Source organism: Corvus moneduloides, chromosome 13, assembly GCF_009650955.1.
Source record: "Corvus moneduloides isolate bCorMon1 chromosome 13, bCorMon1.pri, whole genome shotgun sequence".
Classification (NCBI taxonomy): domain Eukaryota; kingdom Metazoa; phylum Chordata; class Aves; order Passeriformes; family Corvidae; genus Corvus; species Corvus moneduloides.
In genome coordinates this window covers 19,103,333-19,120,679 of record NC_045488.1, presented here as the reverse complement: position 1 = coordinate 19,120,679, position 17,347 = coordinate 19,103,333, and the positions used below count along the sequence as shown (strand labels likewise).

The following is a 17,347-nucleotide window of genomic DNA, read 5'->3' as shown; positions in this document are numbered from 1 at the left end:
ATGGAGCCGGGAAAAAGAGAGTGAGAAAGGTGCAAAGAGCCGGCCGGGAAGCGGAGGAAAGCGACGGGGGAGAGAGAGGGCGAGGACGGGACGAGCTCGAGCCGGGAGCGGTGGGGGGAGCCGGGCACAGACAATGGGGCGCGGCCCCGCCGCCTCCTCCTCCTCCTGCCGCCGGGCGGGGCCGGGGGGCGGCGGCGCTGAGCCCCGCGCTGTCCCCTGCCAGGGGGACATGGCCCCGCTGCTGGCCCTGCTGCTGGCCGCCCTGCTGGCCTCGGGCCGGGCGTGCCCCGAGCCGTGCGCTTGCGTGGACAAGTACGCGCACCAGTTCGCCGACTGCGCCTACAAGGAGCTGCAGGCCGTGCCCGCGGGGCTGCCCTCCAACGTGACCACCCTGAGCCTGTCGGCCAACAAGATCAGCTCGCTGCCCCGCGGCGCCTTCGCCGAGGTGACCCAGGTGAGCTCGCTGTGGCTGGCGCACAACGAGATCGCCGCCATCGAGCCCGGCGCTCTGGCCGTGCTGGTGCAGCTCAAGAACCTGGACATCAGCCACAACCAGATCGCCGAGTTCCCCTGGCAGGACCTGCGCAACCTGAGCGCGCTGCAGCTGCTCAAGATGAACAACAACCGCATGGCCCTGGTGCCGCAGGGCGCCTTCCGCACGCTCAAGGACCTGCGCTCGCTGCGCATCAACAACAACCGCTTCGCCACGCTGCCCGAGGGCGTCTTCGACTCGCTGGGCTCGCTGTCGCACCTGCAGATCTACAACAACCCCTTCGAGTGCTCGTGCGCGCTGCAGTGGCTGAAGCGCTGGATGGAGAGCACGCTCATCTCCATCCCGGAGAAGGACTCGATCGCCTGCGCGCTGCCCGAGCGCCTGCGGGGGGTGCCGCTGGCCAAGGTGCCGGACTTGCAGTGCGCCGCGCCCACCGTGCAGCTCAGCTACTCGCCCAACCTGGACGCGGCCGAGCTCTTCGACGGCTTCACGCTGAGCCTGCACTGCGCCGTGACCGGCTCGCCGCCGCCCGAGCTCCGCTGGAAGATCCGCACGGCCGGCCAGAGCCTGGAGCTCAGCGGGAGCCCCCCGGAGAGCGCCGGGAAGGAGCAGCCCCAGCAGCAGGAGCCCGAGCGCTTCCTGGTCTTCAAGAACGGCACCTTGGTGATCCCGCACTTGAGTAAGCGCGAGGAGGGTACCTACACCTGCGTGGCCACCAACGAGCTGGGCAGCAACCACACCTCGGTCAACGTGGCGGTGGCGGGCGCGCAGAAATACCCGCTGCAGCCCGGCAGGGACCCGCTGGGCGGCAAGGGCCAGGCGGGGGACAAGAAACCCGGCGCCAAGGGGGCGAAGAACAGCGTGCTGACCCCGGAGGAGAGGAGCAAAGCGCTGGGCCCCACCCGGCAGAGCCGGCCCTCGGCGGCGGCGGCGGCGGAGGAGGAGGAGGAGGAGGGGACGGAGCTCGAGGGGCAGGGCCAGGGCCGGGTCCCTTTGGAGCCGCCAGCCTTGGAGAAGAAGTGCGGCTCGGCGGCGAGCAGCACCAAGTACATCTCCAACCACGCCTTCAACCAGAGCGGCGACTTCAAGCAGCACAGCTTCGAGCTGGGCGTCATCGCCCTGGACGTGGCGGAGCGCGATGCCCGCGTCCAGCTCACCCCGACGCAGCCGCGGCCCGGCGGGGGCCACCTCGGGGTGCTCTACCTGTGCCAGCAGGGCCGCCGGGGCCACGCCCTGGTGCAGTGGTCGCGGATCGAGGCCGGCGTGAACTCGTACTGGTTCCAGGGCCTGAACCCCGGCACCAACTACTCGGTGTGCCTGAGCTACCTGGGCGAGGAGTGCCAGGTGCAGGTGGTGTTCAGCACCAAGAAGGAGATCCCGTCGCTGATCATCATCGTGGTGGTCAGCATCTTCCTGCTGCTGCTGGCCACGCTGCCGCTGCTGGGCGCCACGTGGTGCCACCTGCTCGCCAAGCTGCACGGCAAGCCCTACAAGCTCATCATGAAGGCGCAGAACCCCGACCAGATGGAGAAGCGCATGGCCGCCGACTTCGACCCCCGCGCGTCCTACCTGGAGTCCGAGAAGAACTTCGAGCCCGGCCCGGCCGGCGAGGCCGAGGAGGAGGACGAGGAGGAGGATGAAGAAGGAGCGCGGTGGAGGCGCAGGAGGGAGGGAGAAGGCGCGGCCGAGCTGGAGCGGGAGGAGAGCGTGGCCGCCAGCTCCATGGCCGAGTCGCAGTCCAAGGGCGGCGCCGAGGAGTTCGAGGTGCGCTCCGAGTACAGCGACAAGCTGCCCCTGGGCGCCGAGGCCGTCACCATCTCGCCGGAGATCAACGGCAACTACCGGCAGCGGCCCCGCTGAGCCCCCGAACCCCCCCCGACCCCGGCCCCGGCCCCGGCCCCACCGCCCCCCGCTCGCCCACCCCCCGCTCCGCCCGGGGAAAATCCTCCGGGAACGAGCGGAGCGATCCCCGCCTTTCCTCCTCCTCCTCCTCCTCCTGGCCCTCGGCCCCCGGGGATGCTCGGTGCCGCCGGGATGAGCCTCCCACGATTTCGTTTCCATTTCGGGCTCCCGGCTCGGCGACAACAACAACGATTCCCGGTGCCCCGGCCGCCCCTGCCACCCGCGAGCCGCGGCTTTGCTTCCCCCTCCGGGGAAAACAACGAAAAAAAACCGGGGAAAAACGCCCAAAAGCAAAAAGGCCGGGAGCCCAAAATTCTCTTTTCTGGAATCGGTTCAGTCCCCGGCGGGTCCCCGCCGCTCCTCGGTGCCCGGTGAGTCCCCTCTGCTCCCCGGTTCTCTCCTGTCGCTCCCCGGTCCGGCCCCGCCGAGCCACGGAGCGGTCCCACGAAGCCCCGAGCTGTCCCCACCGAGCCCCGAGCGGTCCCCACCGAGCCCCGGAGCGGTCCCACCGAGCCCCGAGCGGTCCCCACCGAGCCCCGAGCGGTCTCACCGAGCCCCGAGCGGTCCCCACCGAGCCCCGAGCGGTCCCACCGAGCCCCGAGCTGTCCCCACCGAGCCCCGAGCGGTCCCACCGAGCCCCGGAGCTGTCCCCACCGAGCCCCGGAGCGGTCCCACCGAGCCCCGAGCTGTCCCCACCGAGCCCCGGAGCGGTCCCACCGAGCCCCGGAGCGGTCCCACCGAGCCCCGAGCTGTCCCCACCGAGCCCCGGAGCGGTCCCCACCGAGCCCCGGAGCGGTCCCACCGAGCCCCGAGCGGTCCCCACCGAGCCCCGAGCGGTCCCCACCGAGCCCCGGAGCGGTCCCCACCGAGCCCCGGAGCGGTCCCACCGAGCCCCGAGCGGTCCCCACCGAGCCCCGAGCGGTCCCCACCGAGCCCCGGAGCGGTCCCACCGAGCCCCGGAGCGGTCTCACCGAGCCCCGAGCTGTCCCCACCGAGCCCCGAGCTGTCCCCACCGAGCCCCGGAGCGGTCCCACCGAGCCCCGAGCTGTCCCCACCGAGCCCCGAGCGGTCCCACCGAGCCCCGAGCGGTCCCACCGAGCCCCGGAGCGGTCTCACCGAGCCCCGAGCGGTCCCCACCGAGCCCCGGAGCGGTCTCACCGAGCCCCGAGCTGTCCCCACCGAGCCCCGAGCTGTCCCCACCGAGCCCCGGAGCGGTCCCACCGAGCCCCGAGCTGTCCCACCGAGCCCCGGAGCTGCCCCCACCGAGCCCCGGAGCGGTCTCACCGAGCCCCGAGCGGTCCCCACCGAGCCCCGAGCTGTCCCCACCGAGCCCCGGAGCGGTCCCACCGAGCCCCGAGCTGTCCCCACCGAGCCCCGAGCTGTCCCCACCGAGCCCCGGAGCGGTCCCACCGAGCCCCGAGCTGTCCCCACCGAGCCCCGAGCTGTCGCCGCCGCTCCTCGGCGTCCCCGTCCCCGCGCCGCTCGCCGGTGGATCCCCGCCGCTCGCCGGTGGGTGCATCCCGATTTTCCCTGGCGGCTGACGAGATTCCCGGTCCCTGCCACTCCCCGCGCGGTTCTCCCCGTGGATCCCGGGGTTCCTCGGTCCCCGTTCCCCCATGGGTGCCGACATTCCAGGGCCCCGCCACTCCCGGCCGGTTCTCTCCATCCCCCGATGGATATTGCTGCTCCCCGGTCCCCGCCACGCCCGGGAACTGCTCTCGGTCTCCCGGTGGCTCCCGGCGCTCCCCGATCCCTTCCATCCCCATCCCCGGTGGGCCCCGGCCCTCCCCGGTCCCTTCCATCCCCATCCCCATCCCCGGTGGCTCCCGGCCCTCCCCGGTCCCTTCCATCCCCATCCCCATCCCCGGTGGCTCCCGGCCCTCCCCGGTCCCTTCCATCCCCATCCCCATCCCCGGTGGCTCCCGGCGCTCCCCGGTCCCTTCCATCCCCGGTGGCTCCCGGCGCTCCCCGGTCCCTTCCATCCCCATCCCCATCCCCGGTGGCTCCCGTCTCTCCCCGGTCCTTTCCATCCCCGGTGGGCCCCGGCCCTCCCCGGTCCCTTCCACCCCCATTCCCCGGTGGCTCCCGGTGCTCCCCGGTCCCTTCCATCCCCACCCCGGGTGGCTCCCGGTGCTCCCCGGTGGCTCCCGATGCTCTCCGGTCCTTTCCACCCCCATCCCCCGGTGGCTCCCGTCTCTTCCCGGTCCCTTCCCTCCCCATTCCCGGTGGCTCCCGGTGCTCCCCGGTGGCTCCCGTCTCTTCCCGGTCCCTTCCATCCCCATCCCCATTCCCGGTGGCTCCCGGCGCTCCCCGGTCCTTTCCATCCCCATCCCCGGTGGGTCCCGGTGCTCCCCGGTGGGTCCCGTCTCTCCCCGGTCCCTTCCATCCCCACCCCGGGTGGCTCCCGGCTCTCCCCGGTGGCTCCCGGTGCTCCCCGGTCCCTTCCATCCCCATTCCCTGGTGCCTCCCGGTGCTCCCCGGTGGCTCCCGGCTCTCCCCGGTCCCTTCCATCCCCGGTGGCTCCCGGTGCTCCCCGGTCCCTTCCATCCCCATTCCCTGGTGGCTCCCGGTGCTCCCCGGTGGCTCCCGGCTCTCCCCGGTCCCTTCCATCCCCGGTGGCTCCCGGTGCTCCCCGGTCCCTTCCCTCCCCATCCCCGGTGGCTCCCGGCTCTCCCCGGTGGCTCCCGGTGCTCCCCGGTCCCTTCCATCCCCATCCCCGTCCCCGGTGCCTCCCGGCTCTCCGGCTCCCGGCTCTCCCCGGTCCCTTCCATCCCCACCCCCACCCCCATCCCCGGTGGCTCCCGACTCTCCCCGGTGGCTCCCGATGCTCCCCGGTCCCTTCCATCCCCATTCCCTGGTGGCTCCCGGTGCTCCCCGGTCCCTTCCATCCCCACCCCCATCCCCGGTGGCTCCCGGCGCTCCCCGGTGGCTCCCGGTGCTCCCCGATCCCTTCCCTCCCCATCCCCATCCCCGGTGGCTCCCGGCTCTCCCCGGTCCCTTCCATCCCCATCCCCATCCCCATCCCCATCCCCCGGTGGCTCCCGGCTCTCCCCGGTGGCTCCCGGCTCTCCCCGGTCCCTTCATCCCCATCCCCATCCCCATCTCCCGGTGGCTCCCGGTGGTCCCCGGTGGCTCCCGGTGGTCCCCGGTGGCTCCCGGCGGTCCCCGGTCCCTTCATCCCCATCCCCATCTCCCGGTGGCTCCCGGCGGTCCCCGGTCCCTTCATCCCCATCCCCATCCCCATCTCCCGGTGGCTCCCGGCTCTCCCCGGTCCCTTCCATCCCCGGTGGCTCCCGGTGCTCCCCGGTCCCTTCCCTCCCCATCCCCGGTGGCTCCCGGCTCTCCCCGGTGGCTCCCGGTGCTCCCCGGTCCCTTCCATCCCCATCCCCATCCCCAGTGGCTCCCGGCTCTCCCCGGTCCCTTCCATCCCCATCCCCATCCCCATCCCCATCCCCATCCCCGGTGGCTCCCGGCGGTCCCCGGTCCCTTCATCCCCATCCCCATCCCCATCTCCCGGTGGCTCCCGGTGCTCCCCGGTGGCTCCCGGCGCTCCCCGCCGCTCTCCCCGCTCAGCACCGGGCGAGCCGGGACAGCTCCGCTCCCCTTTAAGCACCGGGCCCTCCCCGAAGCGCCGTCCCCGATCCCCATCCCCGCTGCCGGCGGGGCCCTCTCGATGTGTTTTTGGGTAGAGTAGCCTTGTAGCCAAGTGTCTGTGCCGCAGACGCGCCCGGAGCCGCGAGCCGAGGTCGCCACGGTGGCCACGGTGGCTCCCAGGCCGCTCCCGGCGAGAGCCGCGGGCGCTTTTTGCTTTCTGCGCGCTTCTGTGTGTGAAAGAGTGAAATAAAAGGGATTGAAAGCGGAGCCGCCTCGGTGCTTGGGGGGCGACGAGGGACGCGAGGGAGTCGCCCAGGAGCCTTTGGGCGAGGAAATCAAAGGCTGCTCGCCGCCGGCAGAAAAAGCTCCATTTATTTCTCCGGCCGTAAAAAAGCAGCCGCGCTCCTGGGGGGGGGGGAAATGGAAGCGCTCCAATCCCAAGAAATTCAGCCCGGAGGGAAAAATGGGAATTCTGCTCTCCCCTGGTGGCCGCTGGAGTGGAAAAACGGCGGAGGGATGGGATTGATGGGGGTTTAAGGCGGTTTTTGGGATTTTGTGTCTCATCTCTGTGGTTTTCTGGCGAGTTTGTGTCGTTTGAGGTCTGGTTTTTGTTGGCTTTTTTCTATTTTTTTATCGTTTTATATCAATTTCTACCCATTTTTTTCTATCTTTTTATCATTTCGCCTGCGCTTCCAGCATTTTATCCGGATTATTTCCATCATTTTAGCCATATTTAATTTTTATCTGCAGTTTATTTAATTGCATCAATAATTTATTTCGTGCCATCAATTATTTATTTCTTTTTTTATATCATTGTTATAATTTTGATGTCATTTCTCTCATTTTTAATGTCATTTCTACCATTTTATCTATAATTTATTGGATTGTAGCTATATTTTTGTATGATTTTACGCATGATTTCAATCATTTTATATATTTTATGTGACTCTATGCATGATTTCTATCATTTTATATGAATTTCTAGCATTTTATCTGCGTTGTCTTTCGTTATTAGATCGTTCCCATCATTTTATCCGGATTTTCTTTCATGTTTTTATAAAATTCCCGTCATTTTACCCAGAATTTCTTTCATTTTTACATAAAATTTCCCCCACTTTCGCTCTAATTTCCACCATTTGCGTTTAATTTTTTTCTAAAAAATACAATTTCCGTCCTTTTGCCTCCAATTTTTTGCCACTTTTTCAATTTCCTTTTAATCCCATTTTAATTTGATATCATTTCATATTTAATTCATGCAACCCCCGCCCCGCGGATTTTAGATTTATTTTTTAAAAAAACCCACGTTAAACTCCCCCCCCCTTTTTTTTTCTGCGCCTTTTTCTCCCCAAACTCCTCCCCCCCAAACCCTCCCAAAATCCCCAAAAAATCAAAAAAAAATCCCCCAAAAATCCCCAAAAAATCCCCCCCAAAATCCCTAAAAAATAAAAAAAAGTCCCCCAAAAGAACCCCAAAAGATCCCCAAAAAATTCAAAAAAAATCCCCCCAAAACCCAAAAAAAAACCCCAAAGAATGCCCCAAGGAAACCCAAAAAAATCCCCAAAAAATCTCCCCCAAATCCCAAAAAAATCCCTAAAAAATATTAAAAAGTCCCTCCCAACATCCCCCCAAAGAAACCCAAAAAAACCCAAAAAAATCCCAAAAAGTCCCCCCCCAACCCCAATAAATGCCAAAAATATCTCCCCAAACCCCCCCAAAACTCCCCCCAAAAATCCCTAAAAAAAAAAAATCCCCCCAAAAAACCCCAAAAAATCCCCAAAAAGTCCCCAAAAAGTCCCCCAAAATTTCCAAAAAAATTCCCAAAAAATCCCAAAAAATCCCCCAAAAATCCAAAAAAAAATCCCCAAAAAATATCTAAAAAAAAAAAAAAAATTAAAAATCAAAAAAATCCCCCCAAAAATTAAAAGAATCAAAAAAAACCCTCCAAAAAACCCCAAAATTCCCCCCAAAATCCCCCCAAAAAATCCCCAAAAAAATCCCTAAAAATAATAATAAAAAAATTTTTTAAATCCCCAAAAAATAAAAAAAAAACTCCCCAAAAATTCCCCCAAAATCCCGGGAATCCGAGGCTCCTCCAGGCGTTTCCCTCCCCTCCCGCCTGTGGATATTCCCAATAATCGAGCGTCACGCTCGCGAGGCGCGGCGGGAATGGGAAAAGAACAATCAGCGCGGCCTCATTAATTAGGGAATCGTGGATTTCCCGGGAAATTCGCGGCATCGGGCCGGGATTTGCTCCGCTCCAGGAGGGATCCCAAAGGCACAGGAAGAGGGGGCGGGGCTCTGCTTCCAGAGGGGGCTTTTCCCGGGAAAAATTCCCGCTGGGAATCCCAAAGCCTCCCGGAGGATGAGGATGGAGCTTTTCCCGGGAAAAATTCCCACTGGGAATCCCAAAGCATCCCGGAGGATGAGGATGGAGCTTTTCCCGGGAAAAATTCCAATTGGGAATCCCAAAGCATCCCGGAGGATGAGGATGGAGCTTTTCCCGGGAAAAATTCCAATTGGGAATCCCAAAGCATCCCGGAGGATGAGGATGGAGCTTTTCCCGGGAAGAAGGGGGGATCCCGCTCCTCCCGGCTCCTCCCGGGATCCTCGCTGGAGCCGCCCCAGTTGGACCAGTTTGGGGTGGGAGGGGCTCCAGGATCCCTCTCGACATTCCCAGGCCGGAAATCGGCGGGATGGAATTCCCAGGAAGGCCGTTTTCCAAAGTTTCCTGGGGAATTGGCGGCAGGGACGAGGAGGTGGCGCTGGGGGAGTGACCTCCGTGGGCAGTGGCACCTCTGGGTGACCTCAGTGGGCAGTGGCACCTCTGAGTGACCACCGTGGGCAGTGGCACCTCTGGGTGACCTCAGTGGTCAGTGGCACCTCTGGGTGACCTCAGTGGGCAGTGGCACCTCTGAGTGACCTCCGTGGGCAGTGGCACCTCTGGGTCACCACCATGGTCAGTGGCACCTCCGAGTGACCTCCGTGGTCAGTGGCACCTCTGAGTGACCTCAGTGGTGGCACCTCTGAGTGACCACCATGGGCAGTGGCACCTCCGAGTGACCTCCCTGGTCAGTGGCACCTCCGAGTGACCTCTGTGGTGGCACCTCTGAGTGACCTCCCTGGTCAGTGGCACCTCTGAGTGACCTCCATGGGCAGGGACAGCTCCGAGTGACCTCCCTGGTCAGTGGCACCTCCGGGTGGCCTCCCTGGTCAGTGGCACCTCTGAGTGACCTCCGTGGTCAGTGGCACCTCCGGGTGGACTCCATGGTCAGTGGCACCTCTGAGTGACCTCCCTGGTCGGTGGCACCTCTGAGTGACCTCTGTGGTGGCACCTCTGAGTGACCTCCCTGGTCAGTGGCACCTCCGAGTGACCTCCGTGGTCAGTGGCACCTCTGGGTGACCTCCCTGGGCAGGGACAGCTCCGAGTGACCTCCGTGGTCAGTGGCACCTCCGAGTGACCTCCGTGGACAGGGACAGCTCTGAGTGACCTCCCTGGGCAGTGGCACCTCCGAGTGACCTCCGTGGTCAGTGGCACCTCCGAGTGACCTCCCTGGTCAGTGGCACCTCTGAGTGACCTCAGTGGGCAGTGGCACCTCCGGGTGACCTCCCTGGGCAGTGGCACCTCCGAGTGACCTCCGTGGTCAGTGGCACCTCCGGGTGACCACCGTGGGCAGTGGCACCTCCGGGTGTCCTCCATGGTCAGTGGCACCTCTGAGTGACCTCCCAGGACAGGGACAGCTCCGGGTGACCACCGTGGGCAGTGGCACCTCTGAGTGACCTCCGTGGTCAGTGGCACCTCCGAGTGACCTCCCTGGTCAGTGGCACCTCTGAGTGACCTCCCTGGTCAGTGGCACCTCTGAGTGACCACCGTGGTCAGTGGCACCTCCGAGTGACCACCATGGGCAGTGGCACCTCCGAGTGACCTCCCTGGTCAGTGGCACCTCTGAGTGACCTCTGTGGTGGCACCTCTGAGTGACCTCCCTGGTCAGTGGCACCTCCGAGTGACCTCCATGGGCAGGGACAGCTCCGAGTGACCTCCCTGGGCAGTGGCACCTCCGAGTGACCTCCGTGGTCAGTGGCACCTCCGAGTGACCACCGTGGTCAGTGGCACCTCTGAGTGACCTCCCTGGGCAGTGGCACCTCCGAGTGACCTCCGTGGTCAGTGGCACCTCCGAGTGACCTCCCTGGTCAGTGGCACCTCTGAGTGACCTCAGTGGGCAGTGGCACCTCCGGGTGACCTCCCTGGGCAGTGGCACCTCCGAGTGACCTCCGTGGTCAGTGGCACCTCCGAGTGACCTCCGTGGTCAGTGGCACCTCCGGGTGACCACCGTGGGCAGTGGCACCTCCGGGTGTCCTCCATGGTCAGTGGCACCTCTGAGTGACCTCCCAGGACAGGGACAGCTCCGGGTGACCACCGTGGGCAGTGGCACCTCTGAGTGACCTCCGTGGTCAGTGGCACCTCCGAGTGACCTCCCTGGTCAGTGGCACCTCTGAGTGACCTCCCTGGTCAGTGGCACCTCTGAGTGACCACCGTGGTCAGTGGCACCTCCGAGTGACCACCATGGGCAGTGGCACCTCCGAGTGACCTCCCTGGTCAGTGGCACCTCTGAGTGACCTCTGTGGTGGCACCTCTGAGTGACCTCCCTGGTCAGTGGCACCTCCGAGTGACCTCCATGGGCAGGGACAGCTCCGAGTGACCTTCGTGGTCAGTGGCACCTCTGAGTGACCTCCGTGGTCAGTGGCACCTCCGAGTGACCACCGTGGTCAGTGGCACCTCCGAGTGACCTCCGTGGGCAGTGGCACCTCCGGGTGGCCTCCATGGTCAGTGGCACCTCTGAGTGACCTCCCAGGACAGGGACAGCTCCGGGTGACCACCGTGGGCAGTGGCACCTCTGAGTGACCTCCGTGGTCAGTGGCACCTCCGAGTGACCTCCCTGGTCAGTGGCACCTCTGAGTGACCTCCCTGGTCAGTGGCACCTCTGAGTGACCACCGTGGTCAGTGGCACCTCCGAGTGACCACCATGGGCAGTGGCACCTCCGAGTGACCTCCCTGGTCAGTGGCACCTCTGAGTGACCTCTGTGGTGGCACCTCTGAGTGACCTCCCTGGTCAGTGGCACCTCCGAGTGACCTCCATGGGCAGGGACAGCTCCGAGTGACCTTCGTGGTCAGTGGCACCTCTGAGTGACCTCCATGGGCAGGGACAGCTCTGAGTGACCTTCGTGGTCAGTGGCACCTCTGAGTGACCACCGTGGACAGGGACAGCTCTGAGTGACCTCCCTGGTCAGTGGCACCTCCGAGTGACCACCATGGGCAGTGGCACCTCCGAGTGACCTCCCTGGTCAGTGGCACCTCTGAGTGACCTCTGTGGTGGCACCTCTGAGTGACCTCCCTGGTCAGTGGCACCTCTGAGTGACCTCTGTGGTGGCACCTCCGAGTGACCTCCCTGGTCAGTGGCACCTCTGAGTGACCTCCATGGGCAGGGACAGCTCTGAGTGACCTTCGTGGTCAGTGGCACCTCTGAGTGACCTCTGTGGTGGCACCTCTGAGTGACCACCGTGGACAGGGACAGCTCTGAGTGACCTCCCTGGTCAGTGGCACCTCCGAGTGACCTCCGTGGTCAGTGGCACCTCCGGGTGACCACCGTGGGCAGTGGCACCTCCGGGTGGCCTCCATGGTCAGTGGCACCTCTGGGTGACCTCCCTGGGCAGGGACAGCTCCGAGTGACCACCGTGGTCAGTGGCACCTCCGGGTGACCTCCCTGGTCAGTGGCACCTCCGGATGACCTCCCTGGTCAGTGGCACCTCCGAGTGACCTCTGTGGGCAGGGACAGCTCAGAGTGACCTCCGTGGATCTGGAATCTCCTTCTCCTGCTCCCTGCTCCACCCCTCGAGCCCCACGCGCCCTTTCCCGGCCCCGCAGCCCCTCCCTGGGGTCACCCCGCCACCCGCTGTCCCCAAACCCTGTCACAACTCACCGGAGGCCACCTCGTGTCCTGCAGAGGCCACCCACGCCCTGCCCAGGGGGTGGCGAGGACAAACCCCGATTTATGGGGCGGGGATGGGGGGGGAGAGGTTTTGGGGGCGAGGAGGGATTTTGGGGCGCTGGGATGGGGGGAGCGGACGGGGTTTTGGGGGGGCCGGGAGGGCGGAGGAAGGGCCCCCGCAGGCAGGAGCGGGGTCGGTGCCATGGAAAACAAACCGGGCCCGGGGGACGGGGAGGGGACGGGAGGAGGAGGAGGAGAAGCCCGGGCAGGGCCCAGGGAGAGCCGGTGGCGAATTCCAGAGGAGCGGGGACAAGCGGGATCCATCCGCCGGTGACGGGGGAAGGGGGAGCGGGGGCTTGGGAAGCGGGGAAAAGCCGGGAAAAGCCGGGAAAAGGAGGGGAAAGCCGGGAAAAGGAGGGGAAAGGAGGGGAAAGGAGGGAAGGAAGGAGGCAGGGCGCTTATTCACGGCTCTGGAATGCGGCGTGCGGGCCCCGCTCACGCCGCCCCCGCGCCGCGGGACGGGGACCGGAGCCCCGGCGGAGATGGGCTGGGATGGCACCGGAGCGCGGGCTGGGAGCTCCTGGAGCCGAAAACTTCCAGGATCCCCCCTTCCCCAATCCCTGCGCCCCCCACATCTGGCGTCTGTCCCCTGCTGGGCATCCCAAAATGTCACCAAGCCCCCCGCTTCCCCCCTCCAGGATCCCCCAGAGCCACCGCGGTGCCTTCCCCACCACTCCAATCCCAATCCCAATCCCTATCCCAATCCCAATCCCAATCCCGGGGTCTCTCCCTCCGTTCCTGCCCCGCTTTGAGCCCTCCCCCTGATGGGCGCGGGTTTATTCCTCCTCTGCATTCCCAAGAAAACGTCTTTTCCACCCCCGCCCGCCCGCGCTCTCCCGCTGGGAATGGCAGGGTTGGGAGCTGGAAGAAGCAGGGAAATTTTCCTGCGAGGCTGAGACAAAGGGGTCTGGCTGCCAGCTCCTGGAGGAGCGGGAATTAACCTCTTCCCGGTGGGACACGGCCTCCGGAGCCGGGATTGGAGCGCCTTGGGAAAGCATGGAAGAGGGGGAAGAAGGAGTTAGTGTGGAAACACTTCCCTCCCACCCACCGCACACCCCCCTGGCTGAGGAGAAGCGCCAGAGGAGCCGGGTTTTTCCATGACACGGGAAAATCTGGAGCAGGGCATGGCGGGCGGAGAGGGGGGGGGTTGGTCTGAGGTCTGGGAGGCCGCTGGAAATCCCAACGATTCCACGGTTTGCGGTTGGGCAAGAGCTTCTCTCTCCCTATCCCTCCTCATTCCCGAACCCCCCGACTCCCACTTCACATCCCAAACAACATTCCGAGGGTGGGATTTCATCGCCAGCCCGGAAAAGGCGTTTTCCAGAGGGAGAAGGAGAGGCTTGAGGGGGGAAGCTCCCCCCCGCTCAGGCCGGGCTTGGTGGTGAGGAGACGCCTGGGCCCCATTAGGGAATATCCCAAACGGCCTTTTCCAGCCGGAATTCTTCCTCGTTTGGCAGGGCAAAGCGGCTCCGCATCCCCTCATTCCCCGTCTGTGTTCCCGGCAGGCCGGCAGGATGAAGCCGCTGCTGCGCTGCCTGGCGCTGGCGACGCTCCTGTCACCGAGCCTGGCCTGTCCCAGCCCCTGCTCCTGCTCCACCAAGAAGAACGGGCGCCTGCTGGCCGAGTGCGCCTACCGGGAGCTCCGCGACGTCCCGCGGGGTTTGTCGCCCAACGTCACCATCCTGACGCTCTCCGCCAACCGCCTGGGCCACCTGAGCCGCGGCTCGCTGGCCGAGGTGCCCGAGCTGCAGTCGCTGTGGTTGGGCTACAACCACATCGCGGCCGTGGAGCCGGGCACCTTCTCGGCGTTGCTGCAGCTCAAGAACCTGGACCTGAGCCACAACCGGCTGGCCGAGTTCCCCTGGCAGGACCTGCGCAACCTGAGCGCGCTGCAGATCCTCAAGCTGAGCAACAACCGCCTGGCGGGGCTGCCCCGCGACGCCCTGCGCGGCCTGCGGGAGCTGCGCTCGCTGTGGCTCAACGACAACGAGCTCACCACGCTGGCCCAGGGCACCTTCGAGGCTCTGCCGGCGCTGGCGCAGCTGCAGCTCTTCCACAACCCCTTCAACTGCTCCTGCAAGCTCTTCTGGCTCAAGGAGTGGGCGGACGGCACCTCGGTGGTCATCTCCAGGGCCGGCTCCACGCTGTGCGCCGCGCCGGCCCGGCTGCGCGGCCGAGCGGTCACCGACATCCCCGCTCAGCTCTGCGTGGCCCCCTCGGCCCAGCTGACCTATTTGTCCAGCCTGGCCAACGCCACGCCTCGGGACGGCCTCACGCTGACCCTGCACTGCAGCGTGGCCGGTAGCCCGCCTCCGGAGATCCACTGGCAAATCCGGACGGCCGGCCGGCGAGTGGACATCCACGGGCCCACGGTGGCGCGGGATGGCAGCGCCAAGGCGGGCCGGCAGCGCTTCCTGGCCTTCAAGAACGGCACCATGGCCATCCCCGACTTCGGCAAGGAGGATGAGGGCACCTACACCTGCCTGGCCGTCAACGACGTGGGAATTCGGGATGTGTCCGTCAACGTGGCGCTGGCCGGCTCCGGGAACCCGGCCGAGGAGCTGCCCCGCGATGACCCCCACGCCGGGCACCCCGGTGGGCACAGCTGTGCCAAGGGGGACGAGCTGGATCCCTCGGGCATGGGCGAGAAGTTGGTCATCGTCTACCACGTGCCCAGGGAGGCGCGGAGCGGCGCGGGAGCGGCCGAGCCGCGGATCCGCCTGGGAATTCTGCTGGCTCTGGGGCTGCTGCTCTGCTGGTGAAGGGGGGCAGCGCCTCCCGGATCCCCGTTTTTCCATAGTTTTTCCTCTCGTAGTGCCTTTGCTGAGCTTCTGGGATCCGGGAGCGCTCCGGAACCCGAGGGGGCCACCGCGGGCCCAGGGGCTGGTGGTGCAGCCCTTCCTGAGGTAGATCCCAGCTGGATCCGGCTGGGATCTGCTGCCGCTTCCCGGCGGTCCCAATGCGCCACATCCCGCTTTTCTCCCTGCCGAGATCCACGTGTGGCAAAGGGGACAATGCCAGAGGCAGCCGGGAGCCGCCGCGGCTGCCACCGGGGAGGGATCCGAGGATAAAATCCCCTGGAAATCCATTCCCCCTGGGAATGGGGGCCTGGGATGGGAGCAGGATGGGGACAGCAGGATGGGGATGGAGCCACGGCCTTGGAATGGGCAGTTTTATGGAGAAATTCCCAGATTTTCTCCCTGTCGGATGCTGGCAGCATCCCCGAACCCCTCCGAGCCCCTGGAATGCCACAGGAATTCCAAACCCTTCGCTGCCATCCTAAAAACCCATCCGGGCTGGACCCACTGGGGAAGGCTTGAGCCAAAGATTCCCAAACCATTCCCGGTGGGAAACCCAGCGGGATGGAGGGAAAATGGGGAAAAGCAGAGCTGAGCTGCCTTTAAGCCATAACCACTCCCCAGGGGCCTCAGCATTCCCGGCGGGATAAACATTCCTTCTCCAGGAATTCCGGGGAACCCCTCGGAGGGGGGCATTTGGGAATGTTCATCAGCCCCGGATCGGGATCCGGTGCCGGAATTCCCCCTGGGATCTGGGCATGTCCTGCAGCCCCCTGGCCTTGGCTTTAATGAATGCCTTTAATTAATAAATACCTGGAAGAAATGCCAATAATTACTTTTAATTAATAAACACTTGGAATAAACACTTTTAATAATTACCTTTTATAAGTGCCTTTAATAAAGAATTACCTGTAATAAATAATTACCTGTAATAAAGAATTACCTTTAATTAAGAATTACCTTTAATTAAGAATTACTTGTAATTAAGAATGACTTTTTTTAAACACCTTTAATAAACTCCTTTTTTTTTGCCCTAAGCCAGCCGAGCTCCTCTTGCTCTGTGCACCCCAAAATCCCCCAAAAAATCCCCCAAAAACCCCAAATCCCCCCGAGCCAGCAGCTCCTGGGGGTCCCATGAATCCCACAGACCCGGCTGGATCAGGGGACACCTCCTGGCATTCCCAGATCCCACAAATCCTTCCCGGTGCTGGAGCTTTCCCAAATCCTTCCCAGTGCCAGAGAATTCCCTCAGCTTTCCCAAAATCCTTCCCAGTGCCGGAGCATCTCCCCACTTTTCCCAAATCCTTCCCAGTGCTGGAACATCCCCAAATCCTTCCCAGTGCCAGGGAATCCTCCCAGATCCCACAAATCCTTCCCTGTCCCACGGCATCCCCTCAGATCCCACAAATCCTTCCCAGTGCCGGAGAATCCTCCCAGATCCCACAAATCCTTCCCGGTGCCGGAGCTTTCCCAAATCCTTCCCAGGGCCAGAGAATTCCCTCAGCTTTCCCAAAATCCTTCCCAGTGCTGGAGCATCTCCCCACTTTTCCCAAATCCTTCCCAGTGCTGGAGAATTCCCTCAGCTTTCCCAAATCCTTCCCGGCGCTGGAACATCCCCAAATCCTTCCCAGTGCCGGAGAATCCCCTCAGCTCTCCCAAATTTCCCCTCCCCTCCCCCACCCCAATCCTGGAAGGAAACCCCATTGCTGGGATTTTGGGAACACCAAAATCCCTCTCCACCCCTCAAGCCCTGCTCGCAGCAGCCTGATCCCAAAAGAAGCAGGAAAAGCCAAGCCCGGAGCTCTCCAGCCCCACAATTCCCAGATTTTAGGGAAAAAGGGAAGAGGCGGCTGAGGGGGTCCCGAGGTGAAAACATCCCAGGAAGATCCCGGAGCTCCTGGATTCCCATAAATTTTTCCCGTCATGGGATAAAAACCCGTGGCCCCAATGGAAGTTTCGGGTTCGTTTTCCCAGGATCCGACCTTTCAGCTCGGTTTTATCCCTGGGAATTGCGGGATGCTGGGATTTATTCCCGAAATTCCAGCGCTGGGAACAGGACTAGGGACAGGGATTAAAACAATTCCATCCAGGCCTGGAATTCTCTGCCCTCCTCTCACGGCAGCTTTGGAAAAGGGAATTCCTCCCCCTCGGCCGGGGTTTTATGGGAATTATCCGTGGTTTTAAGCATCGGTCCCAAAACCTCCGGGATGGGCGTGGAGAGGGATGGGAGGGATGAAGATGCGGATTTGGGGTTTCCAGGCCAACCGGGAACCACCGGGAAGGGGAAGAAAATCCCAAATCCCGCCCAGGGTGCTGCTCCTATCCCGGAAACCCCACAAATCCATGGATACACCCCCTGCCATCCCCAGGGATCCCAGGGTGGAGCTGTGGAAACCGATCCCAAAATCCAGCCCCGCCCATGGCGTGGAGCCGCCACGGATTTGGGGGATTTTTTTGGTTTTAGGGATTTTTTTAAAGGAATTTTAGGGATTTTTGGAGCCGCAGGGGTCGGGATG

General features: G+C 63.5%; 3 protein-coding genes and 1 long non-coding RNA gene across 5 annotated transcripts in view; 3 read left to right on the top strand and 1 right to left on the bottom strand.

Moving 5' to 3' along the window:
* LOC116450599 (immunoglobulin superfamily containing leucine-rich repeat protein 2-like) overlaps positions 1 to 2,418 on the top strand; it is a 2,956-nt gene extending 538 nt beyond the window's left edge. The window contains exon 2 of the mRNA XM_032123233.1: positions 224 to 2,418. Coding sequence (XP_031979124.1) covers positions 230 to 2,353 — 2,124 coding nt within the window. The 5' untranslated portion in view covers positions 224 to 229 and the 3' untranslated portion in view covers positions 2,354 to 2,418. The remainder of the gene's footprint in view (positions 1 to 223) is intronic.
* A 91-nt stretch (positions 2,419 to 2,509) lies between these two features.
* On the top strand, positions 2,510 to 6,226 carry LOC116450587 (basic proline-rich protein-like). Its single transcript, XM_032123200.1, has 5 exons — positions 2,510 to 2,516; positions 2,772 to 4,383; positions 4,725 to 5,246; positions 5,425 to 5,645; positions 6,117 to 6,226. The coding sequence occupies exons 1-5, from the start codon at positions 2,510 to 2,512 to the stop codon at positions 6,224 to 6,226; spliced, it is 2,472 nt and encodes an 823-aa protein (XP_031979091.1).
* Positions 6,227 to 7,992: 1,766 nt separating this feature from the next.
* Positions 7,993 to 12,171, bottom strand: LOC116450471. Its single transcript, XR_004242800.1, has 11 exons — positions 11,629 to 12,171; positions 11,079 to 11,350; positions 10,862 to 11,024; positions 10,619 to 10,803; positions 10,362 to 10,564; positions 9,956 to 10,303; positions 9,757 to 9,901; positions 9,623 to 9,669; positions 9,322 to 9,477; positions 9,181 to 9,238; positions 7,993 to 8,985 (listed from the first exon to the last, which is right to left on the bottom strand). It is a non-coding gene; the product is annotated as an uncharacterized LOC116450471 (long non-coding RNA).
* Positions 12,172 to 12,206: 35 nt separating this feature from the next.
* ISLR (immunoglobulin superfamily containing leucine rich repeat) lies at positions 12,207 to 15,790 on the top strand. Of its 2 annotated transcripts, none has more exons than XM_032123008.1 (2): positions 12,207 to 12,303; positions 13,539 to 15,790. In XM_032123008.1, the coding sequence occupies exon 2, from the start codon at positions 13,548 to 13,550 to the stop codon at positions 14,793 to 14,795; it is 1,248 nt and encodes a 415-aa protein (XP_031978899.1). In that variant the 5' UTR covers positions 12,207 to 12,303; positions 13,539 to 13,547; the 3' UTR covers positions 14,796 to 15,790. The 2 variants fall into 2 exon arrangements, with proteins under 2 accessions (XP_031978899.1, XP_031978900.1); XM_032123009.1 differs by having other exon boundaries at positions 12,209 to 12,303; positions 13,491 to 15,790.
* Positions 15,791 to 17,347: the final 1,557 nt, after the last annotated feature.

Bases quoted from the DNA above. Each gene is read 5' to 3' on its own strand.
- LOC116450587 (XM_032123200.1), top strand. The intron at 4,384-4,724 runs CCCCATCCCCGG...TTTCCATCCCCA, and splicing joins CCGGTCCCTTCCATCCCCAT to TCCCCGGTGGGTCCCGGTGC. The intron at 5,646-6,116 runs GTGGCTCCCGGC...TCTGTGCCGCAG, and splicing joins ATCCCCATCCCCATCTCCCG to ACGCGCCCGGAGCCGCGAGC.
- ISLR (XM_032123008.1), top strand. From the start codon at position 13,548: ATGAAGCCGCTGCTGCGCTGCCTGGCGCTGGCGACGCTCCTGTCACCG.